General features: G+C 36.7%; 1 protein-coding gene and 1 long non-coding RNA gene across 2 annotated transcripts; one reads left to right on the top strand and one right to left on the bottom strand.

Annotated features, from left to right (window-relative positions):
- Positions 1 to 2,813: 2,813 nt before the first annotated feature.
- On the bottom strand, positions 2,814 to 26,121 carry LOC121374625 (glycine receptor subunit alpha-2-like). The gene is made up of 9 exons (XM_041501731.1): positions 26,052 to 26,121; positions 18,904 to 18,971; positions 17,409 to 17,629; positions 15,197 to 15,279; positions 10,907 to 11,047; positions 8,911 to 8,914; positions 7,913 to 8,004; positions 4,537 to 4,943; positions 2,814 to 3,171 (listed from the first exon to the last, which is right to left on the bottom strand). Exons 1-9 carry the CDS (start codon positions 26,116 to 26,118, stop codon positions 2,959 to 2,961), a joined length of 1,296 nt encoding a protein of 431 aa, XP_041357665.1. The 5' UTR covers positions 26,119 to 26,121; the 3' UTR covers positions 2,814 to 2,958.
- Positions 6,764 to 11,229, top strand: LOC121376131. The gene is made up of 3 exons (XR_005958407.1): positions 6,764 to 7,055; positions 7,807 to 8,011; positions 10,916 to 11,229. It is a non-coding gene; the product is annotated as an uncharacterized LOC121376131 (long non-coding RNA).
- Positions 26,122 to 26,298: the final 177 nt, after the last annotated feature.

The following is a 26,298-nucleotide window of genomic DNA, read 5'->3' as shown; positions in this document are numbered from 1 at the left end:
TAGTACATCAAATATATTGTAACGCACAGACTATTGGTTATACTGAGTTAGAAATGCACAATAATATATTTGCATTTCTTTACTTGTGATGTTAAACACGAGACATGAACACGTTTATATTTCTTCTCCGTTGTATATTTATATATATTTAAACACAAATAAACCATTCTTATTGCACGTCGCGTGTGATACTTGAACTAAATTTCGTATTATATACCGTAACTTATGTACATGAATAATGCATAGAAACTATATTATATACATAACAGTATGCATAGAAACTATATTATGTACAAACAATATGCATAGGACAAAATCCTTATTCTATCATTAGCTACCTGTAACAATGAACGATGTGTGTAGCTTAGACTTAATACTCCATAGCAGTAGCATAACTAGTCCGAAATGACGTAGAAAATGTGGTTCTTTCTACGTCCGAATATTGTTACATACCTTTTATACGGCTGGTATTCAAAACTTGTGGCACCATGTTTTAACCGTTTCTCAATCGAAATAGTGCAACAAATGGCCACACAAACCAAAAATGTATAACCTACCGTACTCACTGAATCCCGATTTAAGTACTTGCGTCATTATTGACAAAATAAAGCTTCCAACAACATAAAAAAATTCCCCGCCATTTTAAATTTGCTAAATAGAGGGAAGTAACTCGCCCTGCACATTAAGGAAAGTATTGACTATAGCACAACCAGCCTTCGAAAAAAAAAACCCGGTTAAAAACTATAAGCTAATTATATAAGTAACACATCTGTTATATATTTAAATTGTTTAGGGTTTTTTCAAGACTACAGTATGGTGTTTAGTAGCATCCTTTCTGATGAGATAAAATCTCGCGAGATCTTACTAAAATTAATGCAAAATGGCGTCAACCACCAATTTGGCCTCAGACCACAATTAATTTCGCTATATGTTTCTATATAGCCTTAGTGGCTATAACATTTTTATTAATATCAGCTGGCCCGTGGATTTTTGTATGTACCTTTGCCTGCCTGGGGGACACATACCCTGAAAAGGACAACCCCTGTTGTCCAGCTCTTTGTCCCAGCATATTGGTTTAAACAAACACACCCTCTAAACCAGGCCGGAGTACAGCCATTTTACAGAAAAAGCACTACTTTTGCATGGGCCGGAATTATCACAAACAAGTCTTCAATGTCAACAATGTTTACAAATTACATGCTCTCCCCTGTCACTTCAGTCAAATAGTTGCCACTTCATAGCTGTCTGCCATGAAATAATCACAGTCAAACAGCAGACTACTTGCGCGGTCAAATTTCCGGTTTTTGGACAACCAAATGGGAAGATAACTGTAATCTCAGTCCATTTACGTGTCGGATCAAAACCTAATAATGCGTAACCCATTAGATTTCACTTAACGTTTTTATTAAGGGTTATTCTTATTTCGAAGGCTGTGTAGCCAACTATTTAATGTAACAACGTCTGCATAAAGGGTAATGTTGTTAGTAATACTGTACAACATTTGGTTTTATATACATGAAACACACAGTAGTAAAGTTAAGATTTAATATCAAACTAACACACACCAAATTGCAGAAGTACCGCGAATAGATGTTCTAATCAGACAAAACTTAGGTTTGTATGACAATGTTTAAATGAAACAAGAATCGACAATTGTTAATATATAAGCCACCACCCTCAACCCTGCTGTACATACATACGCTGTGTGGTTCTTGAAAACTATTTCCACTGTTTCAAACAGACAATAATCTAAATAATAGGTTTTAATCTACATACAAGAATCTTAGTAATGTTTTCCAATTAACTCAAGCATATGAGCATCCTAATAATACGTTTCCACCAATTCAAGTGTACAGTTTTAAATACTTTAAAAAAAAAATTCAAATAAACAAGAATCTTAATAACAATTTTCCAAAGATTTCAGTACGCAAACATGTTATTACTGCTTATCCATTAACTCCAGTACACACGACTAACAACAATACGTTTCCCTTTGATAATGTACACACGGAATTTACTACACTAAAACCTGCTTAAGTTATCAAATCTTTAAGCAGCCGTCATTCTTAATTAAGTAGCTATCATGTGTATATTGTTCCATCTAGTCCATTGTAGTTTTTCATACTCATTTCGGTAGCGGTTTACCATAAGTTTCACTGTGTGTCTTTTTGCATAAAGGTTTCCTCTTGCCCGGAACATAACCTTTACAAAAAGCAAATGTCTGACGATTGATGAACTAATCTGTAATCTGGCTTCGGAATAATGACTAAATTACACAATATTTGTAACAAGCATTCTGAGAGTACTGCAACAGCAATACATGTCCCCCACCGAGTCCAACATAATTTTTGTACCTCCTAAATTCAAAGGCCATAACTCTGTGATAAATGAGTAAATCGCCATGAACGTAACAGTACATGATAAAGCTATACACAAAATTTCGGCTCAATATCTTGAGGCAATGCGAAAAAAAAATCTGATTTTTTTTTCTTTCGTATTTCCGAAGATCAATGGTCATAATTCTATCAAAATGGATAAATCGCCATATAAGTCAAACTTGATCTGTATATGATAATGCTATAACAAAATTTCAACTCAATATCTTGAGGCATTTTGAAAACAAATTATATGTGAGACAGACGGACAGACATACAGACGGACAAATAGACAGACAGAAGTACGGAGACGAAACCTTTAGTCCCTTCCAGTTGGACCGGCAGGAGACTTAGATAAAGAGAGTGTTCCATACTAAATCGCCGACTCAAGTATGCATTGTATAGGACATTTAATTAGGAGTCAAGGTATCCTGATGATGCTCTTGTCCAATCAATCGACCATTTGACTCGTGTTTACATCAACTGAAGGTTCAAGCACGACTGTCTAGAGTTCATCCTCCGAGATTCCCCGGTGGATGTGTCTGAAGCCAGGGGTTGTTTTGTCCACCGACTCCCTCTACAACTACAAGCCGTCTGCCCGAGGCTCCTCCGCGGCTCCCCACACGAGGTAGGTCAGCCAGTAGAAGGTGTTGAAGCCCATGAACGCGAAGGGAAACATGACCCGAGAGAAGTTGTCCAGACACATCGCCACCTGGATCCCCGTGATGTTCACGTGGCTGAAGCGCCGCTTCTGGTGGGCAGATAGGCGGACGTCGCCGTCCATGTTGACAATTGTCTGTAAAAGAAAAGAAAAAAAAAGAAATTATTAAAGACCTAAACATTGTTTTTTATTAAAGACCTTAAGTGGCATGTATAGACAAATGATTGGCTTGAATGCTAGTATTAAGGTATCACCTGTTGCTGTACCATTAGAGAGAGAGAGAGAGAGAGAGAGAGAGAGAGAGAGAGAGAGAGAGAGAGAGAGAGAGAGAGAGAGAGAGAGAGAGAGAGAGTTCTAGCGAGGGATTTGGGGCCTAATTCACAAAGGTCACTTAGCCTTTGCTAGACAACAAAGCATCCTCTTTGCAAGTCTTTTAGCATTGCACTGTGAGATCGCAAAGTTGCGAGAGTTTAGTGAATTAGGCCCCAGAATCATAACCCCATAAAAGTGGGTCATTGGTAGTTCACATTATTGCATTCCTTCAGAACAAATAATGATTAATCAAGAGTTTAACACAGAAAGTGAACACCAAAGTCGACAACACCGCAATAAGTTGGATTTGTTTTTAAACATGATACAAAATCAGCTAAAAGTTGCCTGTTGACCACTGGCAATGTGAAGAGTAGGGATACTAGTATGTCGAAAAGGGGAATCTACATTCGACGCTATGTAAAGTGAGTTCTTTGTGATTTAAATATTATATTTAATATTTTAATGAGAGCAATATATTTCAAACAGGTAAATGCATATCAAAACTCAATGACAGACTATTGGATGTTATACATTTGGTAATTCTGACATATAGTCTTAGAGAGAAAACCCGCTACATTTTTCCATTAGTAACAAGGGATCTTTTATATGCACTATTCCACAGACAGGATAGCACATACCACGGCCTTTGATATACCAGTCGTGGGACACTGGTTGGAACGAGAAACAGCTCAGTGGGCCCACCGACGGGGATCGATCCTAAACTGAGAGCGGATCATGCGAGCGCTTTACCACTGTCCCGTCCTGCAGCACAAGAAAGAGTCCAAAGGATGTTTTCACAAGATCGTGACTACTCCCAGGAATCAGCTGTAGAGCACTAACAGCATACAGCTACCGTATCTACCGGCCTCGATGGTTAAGTCATCAGGCTTAAGGCTGGTAGGTACTGACACTTAACGACTCGTTTGGTAGGTGTAAAGCTACTACACCTCCCCCCCCCCCCTTCTCTCTCTCTCTCCCCCCCCCCTCCCCCTCTCTCTCTCTCTCTCTCTCTCTCTCTCTCTCTCTCTCACTAACAACAAACAACTAAGACTTAACCCACTCTCTTTGACAAACAGTCAAGATAAGTTGTGTTCTCAGGACAGCGTGCTTGAACTTTAGTTAAACATAAGCACGAAAATACGAAGAAATGAAACGAAACCAGCACATCATTTCTCTTAATTTTATTACCTCTCTTATCTCCCTTGTAATAGCTACGTTTCCGTATTCGTCGTCGTCCGGAATTTGACGAGTTCCACGACGGATCATTTTCAATCTTTCGTTTCTACTTAAAACGTTAACAACAGCGAACTCTATGAGAGCAGCGAACACGAACATGAGACACGTGGACATCCAGATATCGATGGCCTTGGTGTAGGACACGCGCGGGAGCGAGGCGTTGACCCCTGAACTCTGGGTCGTCATGGTGAGCACCGTGAGGACGCCCAATGAGATTCGTCCGGCCACTGACGTCACGGTGAGCCAAAATGAAATCCACGAGACGACGACGATGAGGATGCTGGGAATGTACATCTGCACGATATAATACTGAATGTTGCGCTCCAAGTGGAATGTCGCCTGCAGACAACTATGATTGCCTGAAAGAATCGAAAGATGTATTGGTAAATGCGAACACTGCTAGTACAACTTCAATATGTGAATGTATACAATATCCATGCACGGTCACAAATCTAAAATTGTATTGAAGGGGTGGGGAAGGGCAAATCAAAGTCAACAGTCTTAAAAGGGTGGAAAGAGGAGGCCAAAGTAAAGAGGGCAAACTGTCAACACAGGGTTAGTCTTACGCTCGGGACACACCTACCGACAAGACCGTCATTTAATATGTAGGTTTATTACGTCATCTTCCATTATAACTTGCGTGACGCCGACAAGATTAATAGTTTCTGAGACGGGTGTAACATTCTCTTTGAGAATGGCCAATACAGCACAAATCCTCTTGTTTTCTTCGAGATACAATTGAAATTTTGAGTAAAAGTCAGTATCTATCTGTAATATTTGTATTTTTGCACAGTTCATTACACTGTTTTTATTTAAGTCTTGAATTTTTATATTGATGTTGATCATCACTTTATTTGTTTGCATTACCATAGTTTGACACCCAATGCCGATGTATTTTTCGTGCTGGGGTGTCGTTAAACATTCATTCATTCATTCAGTTCTTTTAACATGTTTTTTTGTTGTTGTTTTTTTTGCGGGGGGGGGGGGGGGGGGGGAGTTTTCTGAAACGAGTCTCAATAAAAAAAATCAATCCTTAGGGCGAGCTTGGAAATTTCCAAAACGATACCCATCGCAAGTGTATAGCGGCCTCGGTGGTGTAGTGGTTAAAGCCATCGGACTTATTTCTGGTAGGTATTAGGTTCGCATCCCGGTACCGGCTCCCACCCAGAGCAAGTTTTAACGACTCATTGGGTAGGTTTAAGGTACGTCTCTCTCACTAATGACTAACCTAGTGTCCTGAACATACAGCACAGATAGCTGATTTATGTGTTACCTGGGCCCGTGCTTATAAATCTTTTAGAGTCCAGACTCAATCTCTAATGACATCGCATGCATACAATTTGTATTGCGTTGTCATGACATTAGTGTCTCAGACTCTATTAGAGTCTCGAGTCTAGACTCTTAACAGTTGTATAAGCACCAGGCCAGGCCTGCCTGCCCTGAAATACTGGATATAAGCAGGAAAATAAATTGATTGAATAAATTTGCAAGTGTATTTTGTGTGTCTCCCCCGTAACCTGATTAATCCAAATCAGTGACGTAGGAAGATGCCAAAAAGTGTGTGTGTGTGTGGGGAGGGGGGGGGGGGGGGGGGGGGGTGTCACACTTTTATATTTACACACGTTTACACTATTATAAAGCAAGCAAAATATCTGAAAAGAGGGGGGGCACATGCCCCCCTTGTCTCCCCCCCCCCCCCCCCCCCCCCCCCCGCTTTCTACGCCAGTGCAAATTCATCGCACTGAGCGGCGATGTATCAACTGCGAAACGTAGTGTGGATCAGTACGCACTGTTCCGCGTTGATACGAACTGGACTGAACGGAACCGGCCTCGGTGGCGTCGTGGTTAGGCCATCGGTCTACAGGCTGTATGTACTGGGTTCGGATCCCAGTCGAGGCATGGGATTTTAATTCCAGATACCGACTCCAAACCCTGAGTGAGTGCTCCGCAAGGCTCAGTGGGTAGGTGTAAACCACTTGCACCGACCAGTGATCCATAACTGGTTCAACAAAGGCCATGGTTTGTGCTATCCTGCCTGTGGGAAGCGCAAATAAAAGATCCCTTGCTGCTAATCGGAAAGAGTAGCCCATGTAGTGGCGACAGCGGGTTTCCTCTCAAAATCTGTGTGGTCCTTAACCATATGTCTGACGCCATATAACCGTAAATAAAATGTGTTGAGTGCGCCGTTAAATAAAACATTTCTTTCTTTCTTTTTGGACTGAACGGTGGGGTTTTTGGGGGTTTTTTGGGGTTTTTTTTTTTTTTTAACGTGACGTCGTTTCTTCTCTCAGGTGATATGTATTACTATTACGTCACACCTATTGTTTGACGTAAGCAACATTTAGTAACAATATTTGGGCGACGAGACGGGTTACCATTGAACAGGAACGTGTGCTAGACGGTTTATCTACAATAACGGCTTTCTGGCACCTTTCTATCAGTTGACTGCACTAGACTATCGGCTTTAATAGGTAGGTATGTTCTGGGCCTTAGTCTGGGCCTTAGCCCGAGTACTCTGCCTTTCGAGATCGAATTATAGGCCTAACTGTCCATTTTATTTTATAATATATAGAGGATACCCCCTCGTGTCCTGTGATATCATAATTTATCACCACGAGTTGATAAAAGTATGAAATCCGAGTGCTGATAAATTATATCACAAGACACGATGGGGGGGGGGGGGGTATTCTTTTTATCATCCATTATCATTATTTTCATTTGCGACAGTTGTAAACAAAGTCGGTAATGTGGGTTGAATGTCACTATATTTGGCAGCGGTCAGTGGCGTAGCGTGGGCGGGGCCATCGGGGCGGTCGCCTCGGGCACAAAATTCTGGACTGGTGGAAGGGACTCGGGGAGTGCTAACGGTCCACTGGTTAGGGGGCGCAATACTTGCCTTGCCCCGGGCGCCTTGCCCCGGGCGCCTTGCCCCGGGCGCTGGCAACCCACGCTACACCACTGGCAGTGGTAGACTCGTTAACTAGCAGAACGATAGTAGCGTGACGTCATTAATGATAGCTTTAGTGCTGAAACATACACAGTGACGTAACAAAATATTGTTTTGTGATTACAGTTTGACCAATCAAGATTATAAGAAGCGATATTTCCTAGGAGAATATCGCAGGATATATTGCAAATTATAGTGCCAGCGATATCTCCTACAAAAGCCATTAATGGATGATACACTGTATTATTATACAGTCGTTTTATTCCTATGTATAGGTTAGAATGCATTAAGACGTTTCTTCAGAAACAAGAAGGGGTGGAGTGTCAGTGTGGTACAGCATCCATGACTGTGGAACATTTCCTGCAACATTGTCCCACCTACCAGAATCAGAGAAAAGAGCAGTCTGGCCTACAAATGAACCCCTGAAGGTCCCCGGCAGAGCGTACGACGAAGAAGAAGTGTCTCCGTCTGGCCTGAACAGTAATATTGTTATTATTATTAATTCTTGTTGTTGTATGGTTTTTGTTTTTATTTGTTTGCTGACACCAGTTTGTTTGGTATTATGCATACGAATAATAATAATAATAACAATAATAATAATAATAATAATAATGTATTTGCATAACACCCGCATATATATTATAATACAGTATATAATAAAATAAAATGGACAGTTAGGCCTATAATCAATCTCGAAATGCAGAGTACTCGGGTGCATGAATTGTCCAGATGTCCGTCTATAGTCCTTCCCACCACGGAACTTGGTTTTCTTACAACAGTATGTGCCACAAGTTATTTATATTTCTGAGCTGATTGTTTTCTAAATTGCACATTAAAAATGGTATAAGTTTGTTATTTCCAAAACACTTTTAATTTTCTTTTTAAGTAAAACCAAACTGAAATTATTTACACACTCCCCCCCCCCCCCACCTTCCCCTTTACAAACACACAAATAAAAAAACAACAAGCTTTAAATGGAGGCTGCGAAGGACTATAGCGCTCAAAAAGCAGAGTACTCGTATATTTTTTTATATAATTAGCTAAATTTTTGACAACTGAAATCAAACATTACTTATATTTTATTGTTTAGATTGCCCATTTTGATACATCCGAATGTGCTTCTGGGCATCCTTGCGTTTGTATTACAACGAAATGCAGGCTTGTCGAAGAGTTTTTTCTAAGTGTCTTTGTTGGGGGGGGGGGGGGGGGGGGGCGGGGAGGGGGGCAATGAACATAATAAGCATGGCACAAGGGTTCACAGCGCATGAGACGTTTAGGGGGACGGGCCCGTTAAGTGTGGGGGGGGGTGGTGGGGGGGGCATTATCTGGGCCGTTATTCACGCGAGCGAGACGTTTAGGGGAGGGGTCCGTGAGCGTACTCTCCTGAAAAACAAAATATGCGTTTGAACGTGATTTCTTGTCATTTGGATAAAAGAATTAGCCAAATGTTTAAACAGTAATATGTTTACTATTTGAAGGATTATTTTTGTTTGCATAGTAGGCCCTATTATAACCCAACAAAAATATTTTGCTCATTTAGGGTGTCGGGGGTGGGGGTGCGGGTGGGGACAGTATAAGGGTCGTTTTTAGCTTAACCACATAGGCGTACCAGCTTCCACTTTTGCCCGAATTAAACGAATATGTCTGAATCTGTATAACAACATTTATTCATATTAGCTTTACTGTCAAAAAGCTATAAAGGGTTGCAAACGAATCACTACACATTGTTATATTGATTACAACTAATACAATGTAAAAAGGTTTCGGACAAGCTCATTTTGCTCGAATATCTCTATCGTTTTTGGCCGAATTCGTGGATTGTCTCCAATACGGGTTGTGGGGGCAGTTCATTTTTGAGGTGTTAAAACTAGGTTCTACGACTTTAAAATCTCAGATTATTAGAGTCTTGAGTCTATAAGCACTAGGCCAGGCCTGGTGCTTATAAAGCTTTTAGAGTCGAGACTCGAGACTCTAATAGAGTCTGAGACAGTAATGTCATGACAACGCCATACAAATTGTGTGCGTGTGACGTCATTAGAGATTGAGTCTGGACTCTAAAAGTTTTATAAGCACGGGCCCAGGCTTATTGGGATTCAAACTCCGCGCTGTTAGTAGGACGTAGCTCGTCAAAAGATGGACGACTACCACACTGACTTATTTCTCAATTATGGCAGGACGTAGCCCAGTGGTAAAGCGCTCGCCTAGTGCGCGGTCGGTCTGGGATCGATCCCCGTCAGTGCCGTCAGTGGGTCCATTGGGCTATTTGTTGTTCTAGCCAGTGCACCACGACTGGTGTATCAAAGGTGGTCGTATGTGGTGTCCTGTCTGTAGGATGGTGTATATAAAAGATCCCTTGCTACTAATGGTAGCCTATGTGGCGACAGCGGGTTTCCTCTAAAAACAGTGTCAGAATGACCATATGTTTGACGTCCAATAGCCGATGATAAGATTAAAAATCAATGTGCTCTAGTGGCGTCGTTAAATAAAACAAACTTTACTTTTGCTACTAATGGAAAAAATGTAGCGAGTTTCCTGTCTAACACTGTCAAAATTACCACATGTATGATATCCAATAGCAGATTACTTAATAAATCAATATGATTTTTTTGTGGTATTAAACAAAACAAACTTTAACTTTTAAACTTTTTTTCTTTCTCATTTAAATCTCAGACCTTAGCTTCATCCTGTGAAAAAAATGAACACTAAGTAAAACTGTCTGGTTAATCTACAAACGTATAACACATCTTGATAAAGTTACTATAGAGTGAAACAAGAGCCTGTGACGTTGAAACGGGGATATACCCTCTAAAAATAGACTACAGCTCGTCTCTATAACCGTTACTTCTCGTAGGTATGTGCGTTTTAAAAATTAGTTTTAAAAACCCAAAGCATTTCATGGTATTATAAACATTAAGATGGCCTGGTCTGGTGTTTATACAAATTATATGCATGTGACGTCATTAGAGATTGAGTCTGGACTAAATGTTTTATAAGCACGGGATCAGAAACACTTTGGAAGTGTGGAAATGAATAATCTAAACAACAAAATGCAAGTAATATCTAACTGAAAAACAGTAGTAGTGTTTAAAAACTAGAGTCTGTCGCTTTAATCATTAACCTCTGTCCTATAGTCCGTCTCATCCTCTTACAAAAATATTTTGTGTAAATAATTGCAGTTTTGGTTTCACGTAAGAAAAAAAGGGAAAATGGTTTGGAAATAACAAAAAATACTGTGCGATTTAGAAAACAATCGGCTCAGAAATAAATAACGTGTAGTAAAGTTCATAGTATGAAAAAAAGGCGTTCCCTGTGGGAAGGACTAGAGACAAACATTTTAGATGTGTCCTAGTTTATATTTAGACCTGCATCACTCACCTATTCTAGGTCTGGAATGGTCGCACTCTCTGCTGTCCTTGTTGGTCACCTGGAACTGTGGCAGGACGATCTGCTCGTTGATGTCCACTGGTGTGGAAGTGTTGGCCCATTCTAAGACGACCTTCTCAGAGTCGAATCCAACTAAAACAAAACGGGGGCAAAAGATATGAAGGAATTATGTCTTTTCTAAGGATACAGACTGTGACTGAGACACAACTGAAACAATTTAATGTTTTAGTTGTTATTGTTGTTTTAGTTATTGGTTTACTTGTTGTTGTTTAGATCTTATTGTTGTTTTAGTTGCTGTTTTAGTTGCTATTGTTTTAGTTGTGTTTTAGTTGTTATTGTTGTTTTAATGGTTATTTGTTGTTTAGTTATTGTTACTGTTTTAGTTGTTGTTTTAATTGTTTCTGTTGTTGTTTTAGTTTTATTGTCGTTTCATTGTTGCCTTTGGTGTTGTTTTAATTGTTTTAGCACTTATTGTTTGAGTTTTTATTGTCGTTTTAGTTGTTGGTGTTTTAGTTGTTGTTTTAGTCGTTTTTGTTTTAGTTGCGGTTTTGGTTATTGTTGTTTTAGTTGTTATTATTGTTTTAGTTGTTGTTTTAGTTGCTATTGTTGTTGTTTTAGTTGTTTTAGTTGCTATTGTTGTTTTAGTTTTATTGTTTCATTGTTGCTTTAGGTGTTGTTTTAGTTGTTATTGTTGTTCATTATGTTGTTTTAGTACTTATTGTTTTAGTTTTTATTGTCGTTTTATTGTTGTTTAGTTGATATTGTTGTTTTAGTTATTGTTGTTCTAGTTGTTATTGTTGTTTAAATTATTGTTATTGTTTTAGTTTTAGTTTTAGTTGTTTTTGTTGTTGTTTTTGTTGTTTTAGTTGTTGTTGTTATTACTTTAGTTGTTATTATTGTTTTAGTAGTTGTTATTGTTGCTGTTGTTAGTTGGGTTTTTTATTGTTGTTTTAGTTATTAACGTTAGTTTAGTCGTTATTGTTATTGTTCTTTTAGTTGTTATTGTTGTTTATATTGTTAATGTAGTTTTAGTCGTTATTGTTGTTTTAGTTGTTGTTGTTGATGTTGTTTTAGTTGTTGTGTTTGTAGTTATTGTTGTTGTTTTTATTGTTATTGTTGTTGTTGTTAGTTTAGTTATTTTGGTCCTTTTCATTGTTGTTGTTGCTGTTGTTGGTTGTCGTTGTTCTTTTAGTCGTTATTGTTATTGTTGTTTTAGTTGTTTATTGTTGTTTTTGTAGTCTTTGTTATTGTTGTTTTATTGTTATTGTTGCTGTTATTATTTTAGTCGTTTTCATTGTTATTTCCCCTGTGCGTGCTGTAACCTCACCGTGGTGCAGGGGTGTAACATTCTCTTTGAGAATGGCCAATACAGCACAAAAATAAAATTTTGAGTAAAATTCAGTATCTGTAAAATTCTGTGATATTTGTGTTTTTGCACTGTTTTTGTTTAAATCTTGAATTTTTATATTGATGTTGATCATCACTTTATTTATTTGCATTACCATAGTTTGACACCCAATAGCCGATGTATTTTTCGTGCTGGGGTGTCGTTAAACATTCATTCATTCATTCATTGTTATTTTTGTTGTTATTGGTTGTTATTGTTTTAGTTGTTGTTTTAGTTGCTGTTGTTTTAGTTGTTATTGTTTTTTAGTTATTGGTGTTTTATTGTTATTGTTGATGTTATTATTTTACTCGTTTTCGTTGTTATTTTTGCTGTTATTGGTTGTTATTGTTTTAGTTGTTGTTTTAGTTGCTGTTGTTTTAGTTGTTACTGTTTTTTAGTTATTGGTGTTTTAGTTCTCTTTAGTAGTTGTTGTTTTAGTTTAGTTGTTGTTGTTTTAGTTGTTATTGTTGTGTTAGTTTTTGTTTTAGTTATTGTTGTTTTAGTTATTGATGTTTTAGTTCTGTTTTAGTTGTTGTTGATTTAGTTGTTATTATTGTTTTAGTTCTGTTTTAGTTGTTGTTTTAGTTGTTGCTGTTTTTTTAGTTATTGTTGTTTTATTGTTATTGTTGCTGTTATTATTTTAGTCGTTTTCATTGTTATTTTTGCTGTTATTGGTTGTTATTGTTTTAGTTGTTATTTTAGTTGGTTGTTTTAGTTGTTACCGTTTTTTAGTTATTGATGTTTTAGTTCTCTTTAATAGTTGTTGTTTTAGTTGTTGTTGTTGTTGTTTTAGTTGCTATTGTTGTATTAGTTGTTGTTTTAGTTATTGTTGTTTTAGTTATTGATGTTTTAGTTCTCTTTTTGTTGTTGTTGATTTAGTTGTTATTATTGCTTTAGTTATTGTTGTCTTAGTTTTGTTTTAGTTGTTGTTTTAGTTATTGTTGTTTTAGTTATTGATGTTTGAGTTGTTATTGATGTTTTAGTTATTGTTGTTTTAGCTGTTACTGATGTTTTAGTTGTTATTGATGTTTTAGTTGTTAAATGTTGTTTTAGTTGTTGTTTTAGTTATTGTTGTTTTAGTTGTTGTTTTAGTTATTCATGTTTTAGTTGTTATTGATGTTTTAGTTATTGCTGTTTTAGCTGTTATTGTTGTTTTAGTTGTTATTGTTGTTTTAGTTGTTTTAGTTATTGTTGTTTTAGTTGTTATTGATGTTTTAGTTGTTATTGATGTTTTAGTTATTGTTGTTTTAGTGTGTTTTGTTGTTTTTGTTGTTTTAGTTGTTATTGATGTTTTAGTGGTTATTGTTGTTTTAGTTATTGTTGTTTCAGTTGTTATTGTTGTTTTAGTTATTGTTGTTTTAGCTGTTATTGATGTTTTAGTGGTTATTGTTGTTTTAGCTGTTATTGATGTTTTAGTGGTTTTTGTTGTTTTAGTTGTTGTTGATGTTTTAGTGGTCATTGTTGTTTTAGTTATTGTTGTTTCAGTTGCTATTGTTGTTCTAGTGGTTTCAGTTTTTATTGCCGTTTTAGATATCGTTATTATTGTTGTTTTAGTTGTTATTATTGTTTTAGTTATATTTTAGTTGTTGTTTTAGTTGTTATTGTTGTTTTAGATGTTATTGTTGTTTTAGTTCTGGTTTAGTGTTGCTTTAGTCGTTATTGTTGTTTTAGTTGTTGTTTTAGTTATTGTTGTTTTACTTTTTATTGATGTTATAGTTCTGTTTTAGTCGTTATTGTTTTAGTTTTTGTTTTAGTTGTCATTGTTTTACTTGTCATTGTTGTTTTAGTTGTTGTTGTTGTTTTAGAGGTTGCTTTTGTTGTTTTAATTGTTATTGTTGTTGTTGTTATTCTTCGTTTAGTTGTGTTTTAATGTCTGTTTCTTTAGTTGTTATTGTTGTTTTTATTGTTATTGTTATTTTAGTTGCTGTGTTTGTAGTGTTTGTTTTTAATGTTGTTGTTTTGTTTATTGTTGTTGTTGTGTTTATTGTTGTTGCTTTGTTATTTTAGTTCTTTTTGTTTTAGTTGCTGTTTTAGTTGTTACTGTTGTTATATGGTATATTGTATTTCAGTGTTTGGTTTAAGAAGCCGATGATAAATATGATGAGTGGTGGCGGTGGTGACATTGATGTGAATGATCATGAATGCGTTGGTGATTAGTGAATGGTCACAACAACGATGTCGATGATACGGTGGTGACGATGAGGAAGGTGATCAGTGAATGGTCATAACGACGAGGGCGATGATGGTGATCGTTGAACGATGCTAATGGTGGTTACTGACTGGTGACTACGATGAATGTGATTGGTGGATAATGATGACGACAACGGTGATGACAGTGATTGATGAAGGATGATGATGATTATGGTGAACGGTGATTGTGAACTGTCATGTGTTAAATCATAACATTTTTAATATTTAATTTTGAATGTTTATTTTAAAGATATTTTATTTTATTCTATGATAATCTGTGATATTTTGAAGACGGATATCAACATAGGTTAAATATAGTGTAAGTGACGTCTACATGAATGTAATGTTTATATGTATTGGTTGGGGAGAGATTTGTGTGTATAAATAAATATGTTGTAAATGATTTTTGAGTTAGTGTTTTGTTTCTTTTAGACACTGGTTCGTGACGTTGTTGTCGTTCTATGTTTTTTTGTTTTGGGGGCATTGTTGTTTTGTGGCTTTGTTGGGGTGGGGTGGGGGTTTTGTTTGGGAGGTAAAACGTTGTTTTTTGTCGTTGTTGGTAGTAGTGGTTTAGTTTATGGTAGTACTGGCTTGTAACTTCACATACATTTCTATCAATTGTTTAAATAAGAAATACTGGCAGTTACAGTGCCTTAAACGTCATTATTTTCAGTCAGACTACAATATATAGTTCTTATACTTACAGCTCTCCATCTGGAGGGCGCAGACTTGTTTGTCAAATGGATAAAACCTTAGGTTCATCGGACAGCTGAATGTTAGGGACAACCTACAAACAAAGACGATTTGACTGCATCTTAAAATATTAAAATAAACAGAACTTATCTTATTTGTTAGAACACGACAGCATTTTATATAGTAAAGGCCAATATATAATGGATGCGTCGCGTGCGTGCGACTAACCAAATTGAAATGCATTAGTTTCAGTGAGAGTGTTTAGACCGGATGAGTGCGTTCAACCGCAATGAAATAATCGTTTGTGGTGTATATACCCAAAACGCACGCACTGCCGCATCCAGTTTAAAGTAGCCTTTAATGTATATAGTTGGAGAAAAATGTTTTTTGTTGCAAACTGTTGGAGAAATGTCAGTATCAGAATATATCCTAGGTGGGGCCAGCGTTTAAATATTTTATACGATGATATATCACTAATAATACCTGACATCGAGTAGGACACGACATGACGCTGTCTGCATCTTTGAAGATAATAAATTATTAAAATACGACAATGAACATTGAAAATAAATGGTACATGGCGTAATATACCAGGCAGTCGACCGTGTCTATGAAGATAATAAAATTTAATTATTAAAAGACAACATTATTCGTGCCGGTAAATGATGCCTAACTTGATCATTATGACAGGCTGCCTTCTGCATTGGCATCACCGTTCTTGGCGACATAAATAGTAGGCCCTAAATGTATAACCAACAACCAAATACAATGAACCATCCATTACCGTGTGTCACATTGTCGTACCCTCATTTAAATTTAATTAATTTGATAGTGGGTTTAGATACCAACCATGAATTTGCTCAATTATCTTTCCCCGAGGGGGAGGGCAAAAGCGAAAACGGGACAATGACAATGGATCACACTTGACAAAAGACCAAACGTACGACACGACAAAACTGAAAGTTACAACATGATTTAAGTGTTTGTTTTATTTTACTGTTATACTCGTAAATGTGTAATGATACAAAAATTATATAAACATCCAGTTATAATTGATCAGGAATTTGGGTTAGTGCTTTATCTTGGTGGGCTAGTGGTTTTCACAAACCCACTAGCCCTGTGGCTAGTGGCTTTTCAAAATATTTGTCATACTCTGCTTCTGCATCATTGAAAATGATAAATTATGAAAATACGACATTGTTTTTTGTGGACTTTTTATATTGGTTTTGTTTGCTTTGTTAGGGTTTTTAGGGGTGGGGTTTTTGAGGGGTTTTTTCAAATACAGTAGGACATACTGCCATTTTCATCTGTATAGATGATCACGTTTTTTAGCGCATTGTATATCATGGAGTTATTAAGAGGGTGGGATTTAGCTCATTCGGTAGAGGGCTCGTCTGGCTTGCTTTAACTACACGATAACTAAAAGTCTAAAATGCAGCTTTAACTACATGACAACTAAAATACGACAATGCAGCTTTACCTACACGACAACTAAAAGACGACAGTGTATCTTCAACTATACAATAACTAAGACGACAATGCACCTTTAACTACACAATAACTAAAAGACGGCAATGAACCTTTAATTAAAAGACAACAATGAACATTTAACTATACGATAACTAAAATACGACAATACTCCTTTAACTACACAATAACTAAAAGACGAAACTACACCTTTAACCGCACAATAACTAAAATACGACACTGCATCTTTACCTACACGGGGGTGGGACGTAGCCCAATGGTAAAGCGCTAGCTTGATGCGCTGTCGGTGTGGGATCGACCCCCATCGGTGGGCCCATTGGGCTATTTCTCGTTCCAGCCAGTGCACCACGACTGGTACACCAAAGGCCGTGGTATGTGCTGTCCTGTCTGTGGATAAGTGCATATAAAAGATCCCTTGCTGCATTAGGAAAGATGTAACGGGTTTCCTCTTGATGACTACGAGTCAGAATTACCATATGTTTGACATCCAATAGCCGATGATTGATTAATCAATGTGCTCTAGTGGTGTCGTTAAACAAAACAAACAAACTTTAACTACACGATAACTAAACGACAACAATGCACCTTTAACTACACAATAACTAAAAGACGACAATGAACCTTTAATTAAAAGACAACAATGCACCTTTAACTACACGATAGCTAAAATACGATAATGCACCTTTAACTACACGATAACTAAAAGACGACAATGCGCCTTTAACTACACGATACCTGGCGTAATAGGACAAGCTGCCGTCTGGGTAGATGCGCATCATCTTGTTGGGCATCATGACGTTGTGGAAGGCTGCTTTCTTTTCGTTGGGGAAGTAGAGGTCGGGGATCCAGATCTTCTCCATGTTCTTGGGGTCCACCTCGAAGTAAGGCACGTCGTAGAGATACTTAAGGCCGGGCTGATTCCATACCATGTGCAGCAGCAGACTCACCGTGTAGTCCTGGTTTTAAAGTAGTATACAGTCAAATCAGGGTGTAGTCTTAGCAGTAATGTCAGGGGCGAAACCAGGATTTTGTAAAAGATGGGGGTCACAAATTTTCCAAAAAGGGCAATTTGTCGAAGGCAATGGGTCGAGCTTCTTCTGAAGGGATAATGCTCCCCAAAATATTTTTAAATAAAAATGCTCCAAGACGTGTTTATAGGGCAATTTAGTGTTATATGTTGTGGATGCACTTTTTTAAATTCAACGGACTGTGGGGTGGGTACCTTGGATACAATAGCTCTGTGACCCCCTCTGGATCCGCCAATGATACTGTACTTTCAAACCTGCTACATTAAGGAGTCAACTTTATTATGCAATCACCTTTATTGAATAAAGTTTGTTTTGTTTAACGATATCACTAGAGAACATTGATTTATTAATCGGCTATTGGATGTCAAACATTTGGTAATTTTGACATATAAGTCTTAGAGAGGAAATTCGCTACAATTTTTCATTAGTAGCAAGGGATCTTTTGTATGCACCATCTCATAGACAGGATAGCACATACCACACCCTTTGATATACCAGTCGTGGTGCACTGGCTGGAACGAGAAAGAGCCCAATGGGCCCACCGATGGGGATCGATCCCAAACCAATCGCGCATCAAGCAAACGCTTTACCATTGGGCTACGTCCCGCCCCCTTTATTGAGGGCGTTACATACCCGTTGGTGAGATCACCATGCATTATTTTTGATAACACATGGGTTGTTAACACACGAATGTGTATTAACAATTTCATGACATACGACTGGCTGCTCCTAGGTGATGACCAGGTCACCAGTGCCAAGCAGCCAGTGAAAAGCAACACGGTGGAAATAGATTACATTGTGATGTATAGTTAACCTGACAATCATGTGTCTGTGACGTGTAAGTTCGATACAAATGCAACGGCTGTAAATAACTTTTAGTCCAAAAAGATGTTAAAACCTGGTATTTGCGGATATGTAAGAAATAGAATAATACATTCGTGTCCGTTAGATACCATTTATCTCACAACTCGTTGTGAGATAAATGGTATCTAACGGTCACTCATGTATTATTCTCTATTTATCAAATGGTAACCTTTATTAAGCAAACACCTTTATTAAGAAGCAAACATTTTTAAGTGGTTACCTGTAATAAGCAGTCATCTGCATAATATATAATAAATAAATGGATGGATTAATTTCAATGGATGGATGGATGGATGGATGGATGGATGGATGGATAAATTCGAAAATAATGTACATACCATCGATGCCTCGCTGATTGAATCAAAGCTGTCGACATATATGGCACACTCAACAAATGTCGGTAAATCTGAAAATTAAATTTACATTTTAAGTAAAATAATTTTGTTAAAAAACAATTTATTATAAATACTCAGCGTCGCTATTGAAAGGCCTCTCATATTGTTAGCAGGGCCGTAGCTAGGATTTTTTGTTTTGGGGGGCAACTGAGTAGTTAATAGTCTAAAACTCCTTTTCTTTAAGTTTATATAATGCTTTCCAAATTGTGTTTTTTGGGGGGAGTGGGGAGGGGCAACTGCCCACCTTGCCTCCATGCTAGCTACGGCCCTGGTTAGTACCACACATGTTAACGATGCCCGTCCAACACACTAATTATGAAAGAAGGAATGTATGGCCTTCGAGGATTAGGCCCAGAGTGAAGTTTTCTAAGTACATTTGGATTTCAATATGAATAATGGTACTTCCGGTTATAGACCACAACAAAATGGTAAAAGTTATGCAAACACGTGTACCTACTATCATCCCAACAAATGGGTTGTCTCAACGCACCCATGTCTGAAATTCTGTATGTTGTGCCCGTGCAATGCGTCCTCACCATGGGTATAATAATGTGCATGATTGCCATCCACATACTCACGCACACTTCAGTTGTACTAACAATATGAATGACCCTTCAATAGTGATGCTGAGTATACACGACTTAATGTGTCGTACCGGCCTCGGTGGCGTCGTGGTTAGGTCATCGGTCTACAGGCTGGTAGGTACTGGGTTCGGATCCCAGTCAAGGCATGGGATTTTGAATCCAGATATTGACTCCGAACCCTGACTGAGTGCTCCGCAAGGCTCAATGGGTAGGTGTAAACCACTTGCACTGACCAATGATCCATAACTGGTTCAACAGAGGTCATGGTTTGTGCTATCCTGACTGTGGGAAGCGCAAACAAAAGATCCCTTGCTGCTAATCGGAAAGAGTAGCCCATGTAGTGGCGACAGCGGGTTTCCTCTCAAAATCTGCGTGGTCCTTAACCATGTGTCTGACGCCATATAACCGTAAATAAAATGTGTTGAGTGCGTCGTTAAATAAAACATTTCTTTCTTTCTTTTTAATGTGTTTCTGGGATCTAACGTAAAGTTTCTATCTACTCAGTCTTAAGAGACTTTTCTTAACGAGTTGTTTTGTTTGTACATGTACCAAATTTTAATACGCTGTTTATATGTATTTATTTATATGTTGTAATTAACGCTTTTCCCTATATTTTAGTTTATTTTTGCTTCTTTTAAATAACTGTACTATTCTGGTAACACGTCTACGTCTTAGAAAGTCCATCATGTCTAGCTAGTCTATTAAAATGACAGACCCTAGCTTTTAAACACTACGACGTATTTTTTCACAATTAAAGCCGTTTTTCATAATTTAAATTAGAAGTACTTACATTTTACTATATAGAATATTTATTTTCGTACACCTGAAGTGCTTCTGTTCATCCATGTTTTTTGTAATTCCCCAAAATGCATTTTTCATAATTTTAAAAACGCACGTTCGTTTGAGAAATAATGGTTAAAAAGTCAAGCTCTAGCTTATGTTTGGACAGTTGAAATATCACAGACTTTAGCTTCTGTGTTATGACATTATCCAAATGTGTTGCAGGTTTGTAGATTAACTAAACTTAGTGTCCATTTTCACGGACTGAAACTAGGGTCTGCGGCTTTAACTATTTCGTGCTAGTTCTGTCCCAGATAAACATACTCCGCAAAATTAATTCTGGACTAGAAAATATTTTGGGTATATTTCTTTAAAGGAACTATCCCGAGTTTTCGGCGACTGTTAAGATGATGTCGACCAACAGAGACATTTTAATGACTGTTATTACATATTAAATATATTTTCTAAATGAAATATTACTGGTTGCAGTGATTCTAGAATTGTTATAAAAATCCTCAAGCCATGGGAACAGTGATTTTTAACATTTACTAGCCACGATTAAAAATTCACTAGCCTTACTTTACTTTAAGTTAATACAATTTTACTAATAGTAATTATGTCACCTAAAGAGAGAGCTAGAGCTTAAAAACACTAAAATTGGGGATGGGGTGGGGGCAGGATATTCATATTTACAAAATATACTGAAATGCAGCATTTGACAAAATTTTTTCACTAGCCATCAGGCAATGTGATAGTAGTTATTTACTAGCCGAATATTGAACATCACTAGCCATGGGAGTGCGGATATCATAATCTAGAAACCCTGAGTTGTATATTAAACTTAGTCACTGGTGAAAGAAAGAAAGAATTTTTTTATTTAACGATGCACTCAACACATTTTATTTACGGTTATATGGCGTCAGACATATGGTTAAGGACCACACATATTTTGAGAGGAATCCCGCTGTCGCCACTACATGGGCTACTCTTTCCGATTAGCAGCAAGGGATCTTTTATTTGCGTTTCCCACAGGCAGGATAGCACAAACAATGGCCTTTGTTGAACCAGTTATGGATCACTGGTCGGTGCAAGTGGTTTACACCTACCCGTTGAGCCTTGCGGAGCACTCACTCAGGGTTTGGAGTCGGTATCTGGATTAAAAATCCCATGCCTCGACTGTGATCCGAACCCAGTAGATACCAGCCTGTAGACCGATGGCCTAACCACTACGCCATCGAGGCCGGTTAGTCAGTCACTGGTGAAAGTCAGATGATAAGCCCAGGATGGGCGTGCCTGAAACCTTCGTGGTACATGGGCAGGTACAAATAGTTTCACTCACTCACTTTGATCGTCATATAGTGTTTGTACTAGATCAAACTTTATTTTATGTCCTAATATATGTGTTTTCGTATGTATGAAATTACTGGGATACCAAATCCAGTTTGGTCTACTTACAAATATTAGGACGATCAGAAACACATTGAATATACAGACACTGGTATTCTACACAAGAAAATATATTATATACATAGCTATGAGATATATAGATCTACAGATAATACATTTCCTTCCACTGGTTATCCTTGAATGTATACACGTAGTTTATATTTACAGCTATGTAATATAGGTCGCCAAGTATATTGTATGAATATAGAAGAGGGCCTCGTAAGTAGTCAAACTTGTGCCCAATTCTTTTGTTCTTTGTACAATAAAATATGCTTGCAACAAATCTACAGAAATCATAAAAGTGATACTCAGTGAAAAGTCATATTTTTACTGTATTTTAGTTTTAGTGAAAATATAGAAATCATATTTATATTTTTGTGAATAAATTCATGATTCAATTGTCTCCCTTGTAAATTATTACGTTTTAATTATTGAGGTTAGTGTCCCTTCATCTTTTTTATGATTACCAATGCATCTGATGGTATTTGAAAAAACAAAACAAATGTAATTTAAACAACTGCATCTATTTAAAATGGATATGAAGTACAATTACGATAAAATATATAAAACTGACTGAGTATGAAGCTTTAAATAATGATGACACAATGTCCTGTCGTTGAGTGTAAGTTAAAGTTTAACTTGCAGTTCGATTCATGTTTTGTTTCTGAGGCTTTTCGACAGGATCTCTTTTTCAGATATATTTGCACAGCAGTATTATTAAATAATTATTATTTTAATAACTAAATAAAGATAATTTTTATTCATATTTCTTTTTAAAAGACCATGGTGAATTAAATTTGGATAGGATAAGTGAAAGATGTTAGTAAAACGCAAAATGGTGTTTTTTTCGAATACGATTTTTATATCAACTCATGAAAATATGGTTTTTACACATCGCTCGTTGACATAAAAATCGTATTAAAAAAACCTATGAAATAGCCTCTATATGTTTAATATGTAATACCACAGAGATGGAGAAAACAACGTACATTTTTGTCGTCCAGTGTGTGATACAAGCCCTCCCCCCTCCCCTCCCCTGTATTCTATAGGCCTGGACCCTGTTTCATGAAGTGATATTTAAGCGCTTATATAATTATGCACTTAAGATGATCATAGGTGAAAACTTGCTATAATAATATGACATCAGCAGAGAATTGCCAGAACGTCTACTGGCACTTAATTAATTTTTAGAGTGTTTTTCCCGTCATAACACAACTACTAAGTAGAAAAACAAACCAACAAATTGACTCCTCATCCCCATCAACTAATATGTTTTATTACGTTTGAAAATCAATACAGGATGAACAGGTCGTACAGAAGTTTAGAAATAACAGCAGCGGGAGAGTCAGCTATATATTAAACTGATTTTTAAGTTAGCGGTGTGTGTGTGTGGGGGGGGGGGGGGTCGGAGGGGGGGGGGGGGGGGGGGGTCATCACATTTATAACATTGTAATTCAATCTTTTCGTGTATTCAAGTCCGTGTGATCGAAATGGGGGCGGGGGCCTGTGCTGGGGGTGTTTTCTACTCTATATTCAAATAAAGATTTTTTTTAATATGGCTTGTGCCACTAGACACTGTGCCCCTCCCAGATATCGGTCGTACAGTCCTGGAATTGGCATTAATTTACATGTATTTGGTCCTATTACAAATGTGTATGATATTTTTGTCTAAAACGTATTAAATTTCTTACCTGATATACTACATTTTTCACGTCTAGTCACGGACAATTTTATTTATGAGTGAATTATCACGTACAAATATTTCCGGCAGTTTACAACCCATAATTTTCAAATCAGACAACGAATAAAAGCTTATTTTTGTAATCAGTTCTATAACGAACACTATTTTATTTCGACAGCGAAGGCGAGATTACAGGATGCATTTCGTAATCAGTTCCATTACGAACACTGTTTTGTGTAGCCAGCGAAAGAGAGATTGCAAGATGCATCTCGTCAAGATATGATATAATTTTTGGAAAGTTCAACCAGGTGTTTGTTTAATTTATAGACATTTCACTGATAGCGGTTGCCTGCAGTATTATCTGGCGAATAATATTGCACCTCAATTACTTGGAATTCTTACACACCCGTTGGTGAGAACACCTTTCGTTATTTTTGACAACACATAGTTGTTTCCACACGTACGTGAGTTAACAATTTCAAGAACAGAACAGAACAGAACAGAACTTTATTATGCCTAGGCCGTTACACAACGGCATATGAGGAACATGGTATATAAACTGTAGTTACAAGATAGGAGTTACAGGAGACAATAGTGCAATGGTATTAATACAAATGCAATACAGTAATAGAGACAATAGTATAATACAAATACAACAGAATAATAAGGCAATAATAAAATACAATTAGAATAAAGTAATGTAATGTCACATTATTGTAATTACTACCAAAATGTGCTAATCAGACGCGCACATATATATATATATGTATACTTGGGTAGTGATAGACATTATACATAACTATACACCAGTGGTCTTTTAGGGTTTACTGTATTTATCAATAATTTGTTTTATTAATTTACATAATTTCTTGAGAACACCTATTTTGCTAATCGTCATTAGTTGGTTAAATGTTAACGTACTTGGTCTATTATAATAATATGGCTTAGTTAATGAGTTAGTGAAATAAGTACATGTGATAAAAAAGTGAAATTCGTCTCCAATATCATTATTGTTACATAATGTGCACGTTCGATCTTCTAATGGGGTGTTGTTCCAGCGTCCTATTTCGATTGGTAAGTAGTGGTTAGATGTTCTAAATTTGAGAAATATAGCCCAAAATGTTTGAGGTAATATAATAAGATATTTTTCTAATCTAAGGTTTTCTTTAAATATAGAGTACATTTTACCTCTTAGTGATAAAGCTATGTTACTATTCCATTTTTGTAAAAACTGGTCGTTTTGTCTTAATTTTATTTGCTTAAGAAGTATTTTTATGGATGAAAAGTTCCGTGACATCCAAACATGTGTCATGCCTAGCTGGTTAAATATATCTTCGACCATTTGTATCCATTTATAACTATATCCATTAAAGGGACATTCCTGAGTTTGCTGCAATTTTAAAGATGTTATCGAGTAAAAGAGATTTTTAACGATTGTAATTACATATCAAATATACTTTTCTGCATAAAATATTAGTGGCTGTATATTAAACGTGTTTCTGATTGTTCTAATGTTTGTACTAGGTTAAATTTCATTTTATTTCCTAAAATATATTTTTTCGTACGTACGAAATAATTTGAAGTCAAAATCTAATTTGAGCTTCTTACAAATATTATGATGACCAGAAACACATTGAATATACAGACACTGATATTCTAAACAAGAAAATATATTTAATATGTAAGTTTAATCGTAGAATATTTTATTTTTCAGAAACATCTTACAATGCAACAAACTCAGGAATGTCCCTTTAACGGAAGAGTTATGTAACATTAATTCATGCAGTAAAAACGATGATTTTGTTTGTTTACCAGATACGATACGGGCCCAAAAACTTATAATTCTTTGTTGTATAATTAATTTAAGGGGTCTTCTGCCTAGTTCTCCATATAACATGAATAGTGGGATGCCTTTTTGTAACTGGTAGGATGTGTCTTAAGAATTTTATATGAATATTTTCAATGATATCGATGTTTTCGTTTTCAAGACATACGACTGGCTGCTCCTAGGTGATGATCAGGTCACCAATGCCATACGTCCAATACAAACCAGCACGATGGAAATCGATTACACTGTGACGTATAGTTAACCTGGCAATCATGTGTCTATGACGCGTAAGTCAGCTACAAGTGCAAAGGGTTGTAAATATCTTTTAGTCGATAAAGATGTTACAATGTGCTTAAAACTTGGGTGTTTTTTAGGATATGTAAGAAATATAATAATACATTCGTGTCCGTTATATACCATTCATCTTAAAACGCGTTGTTTAAAAACGTATCAAACGTTGACAGATCGGGAAGAAATGAGATGGAATTCAAAGGAGTAAAAGAAAAGGGGGCAGTGAGATTAAAAAAACCGAAAACCAGTTTTTGGCAAATAAAGAATCGATGTTTTCCGAATTATCATACTGACGATTAAAAGAAACTGGTTACATAACGCTCTGTATAGAGCTTAGAACAACCAAGGACATACCGGATATACAGACATGAATAGTCTTAGTAAAAAAAACCTGTAAGTGTCAGCCAGATGTACTTTATATAATATTTAATTGGACAATGCGCCTTTAAAAGGACTATTTAACACGGTCTATATAACATACCTTGGTCAAAAGATGGCGGGACCTTACTGTCTTCTCCGTCAAGTTTTCGCAGAACGTTGGTAAGCATACTAGACCTGGAATACAGGAATATTAAAAAAAATATACAAAATGAATGTATTACCGACCACTCAGAACGTATTACACTGTGGGTGTTACAACCCTTGCAACTGTCCACGGCAATTGTGTTTTAATTCCTCTTGGCACTTCTTTTTTAAAAACGATTAATTTGGTTTGAATACCATGAATG

Source organism: Gigantopelta aegis, chromosome 6, assembly GCF_016097555.1.
Source record: "Gigantopelta aegis isolate Gae_Host chromosome 6, Gae_host_genome, whole genome shotgun sequence".
NCBI lineage: Eukaryota > Metazoa > Mollusca > Gastropoda > Neomphalida > Peltospiridae > Gigantopelta > Gigantopelta aegis.
Note: the sequence above shows the minus strand (reverse complement) of the source record. Positions and strands in the feature narration are given on the sequence as shown.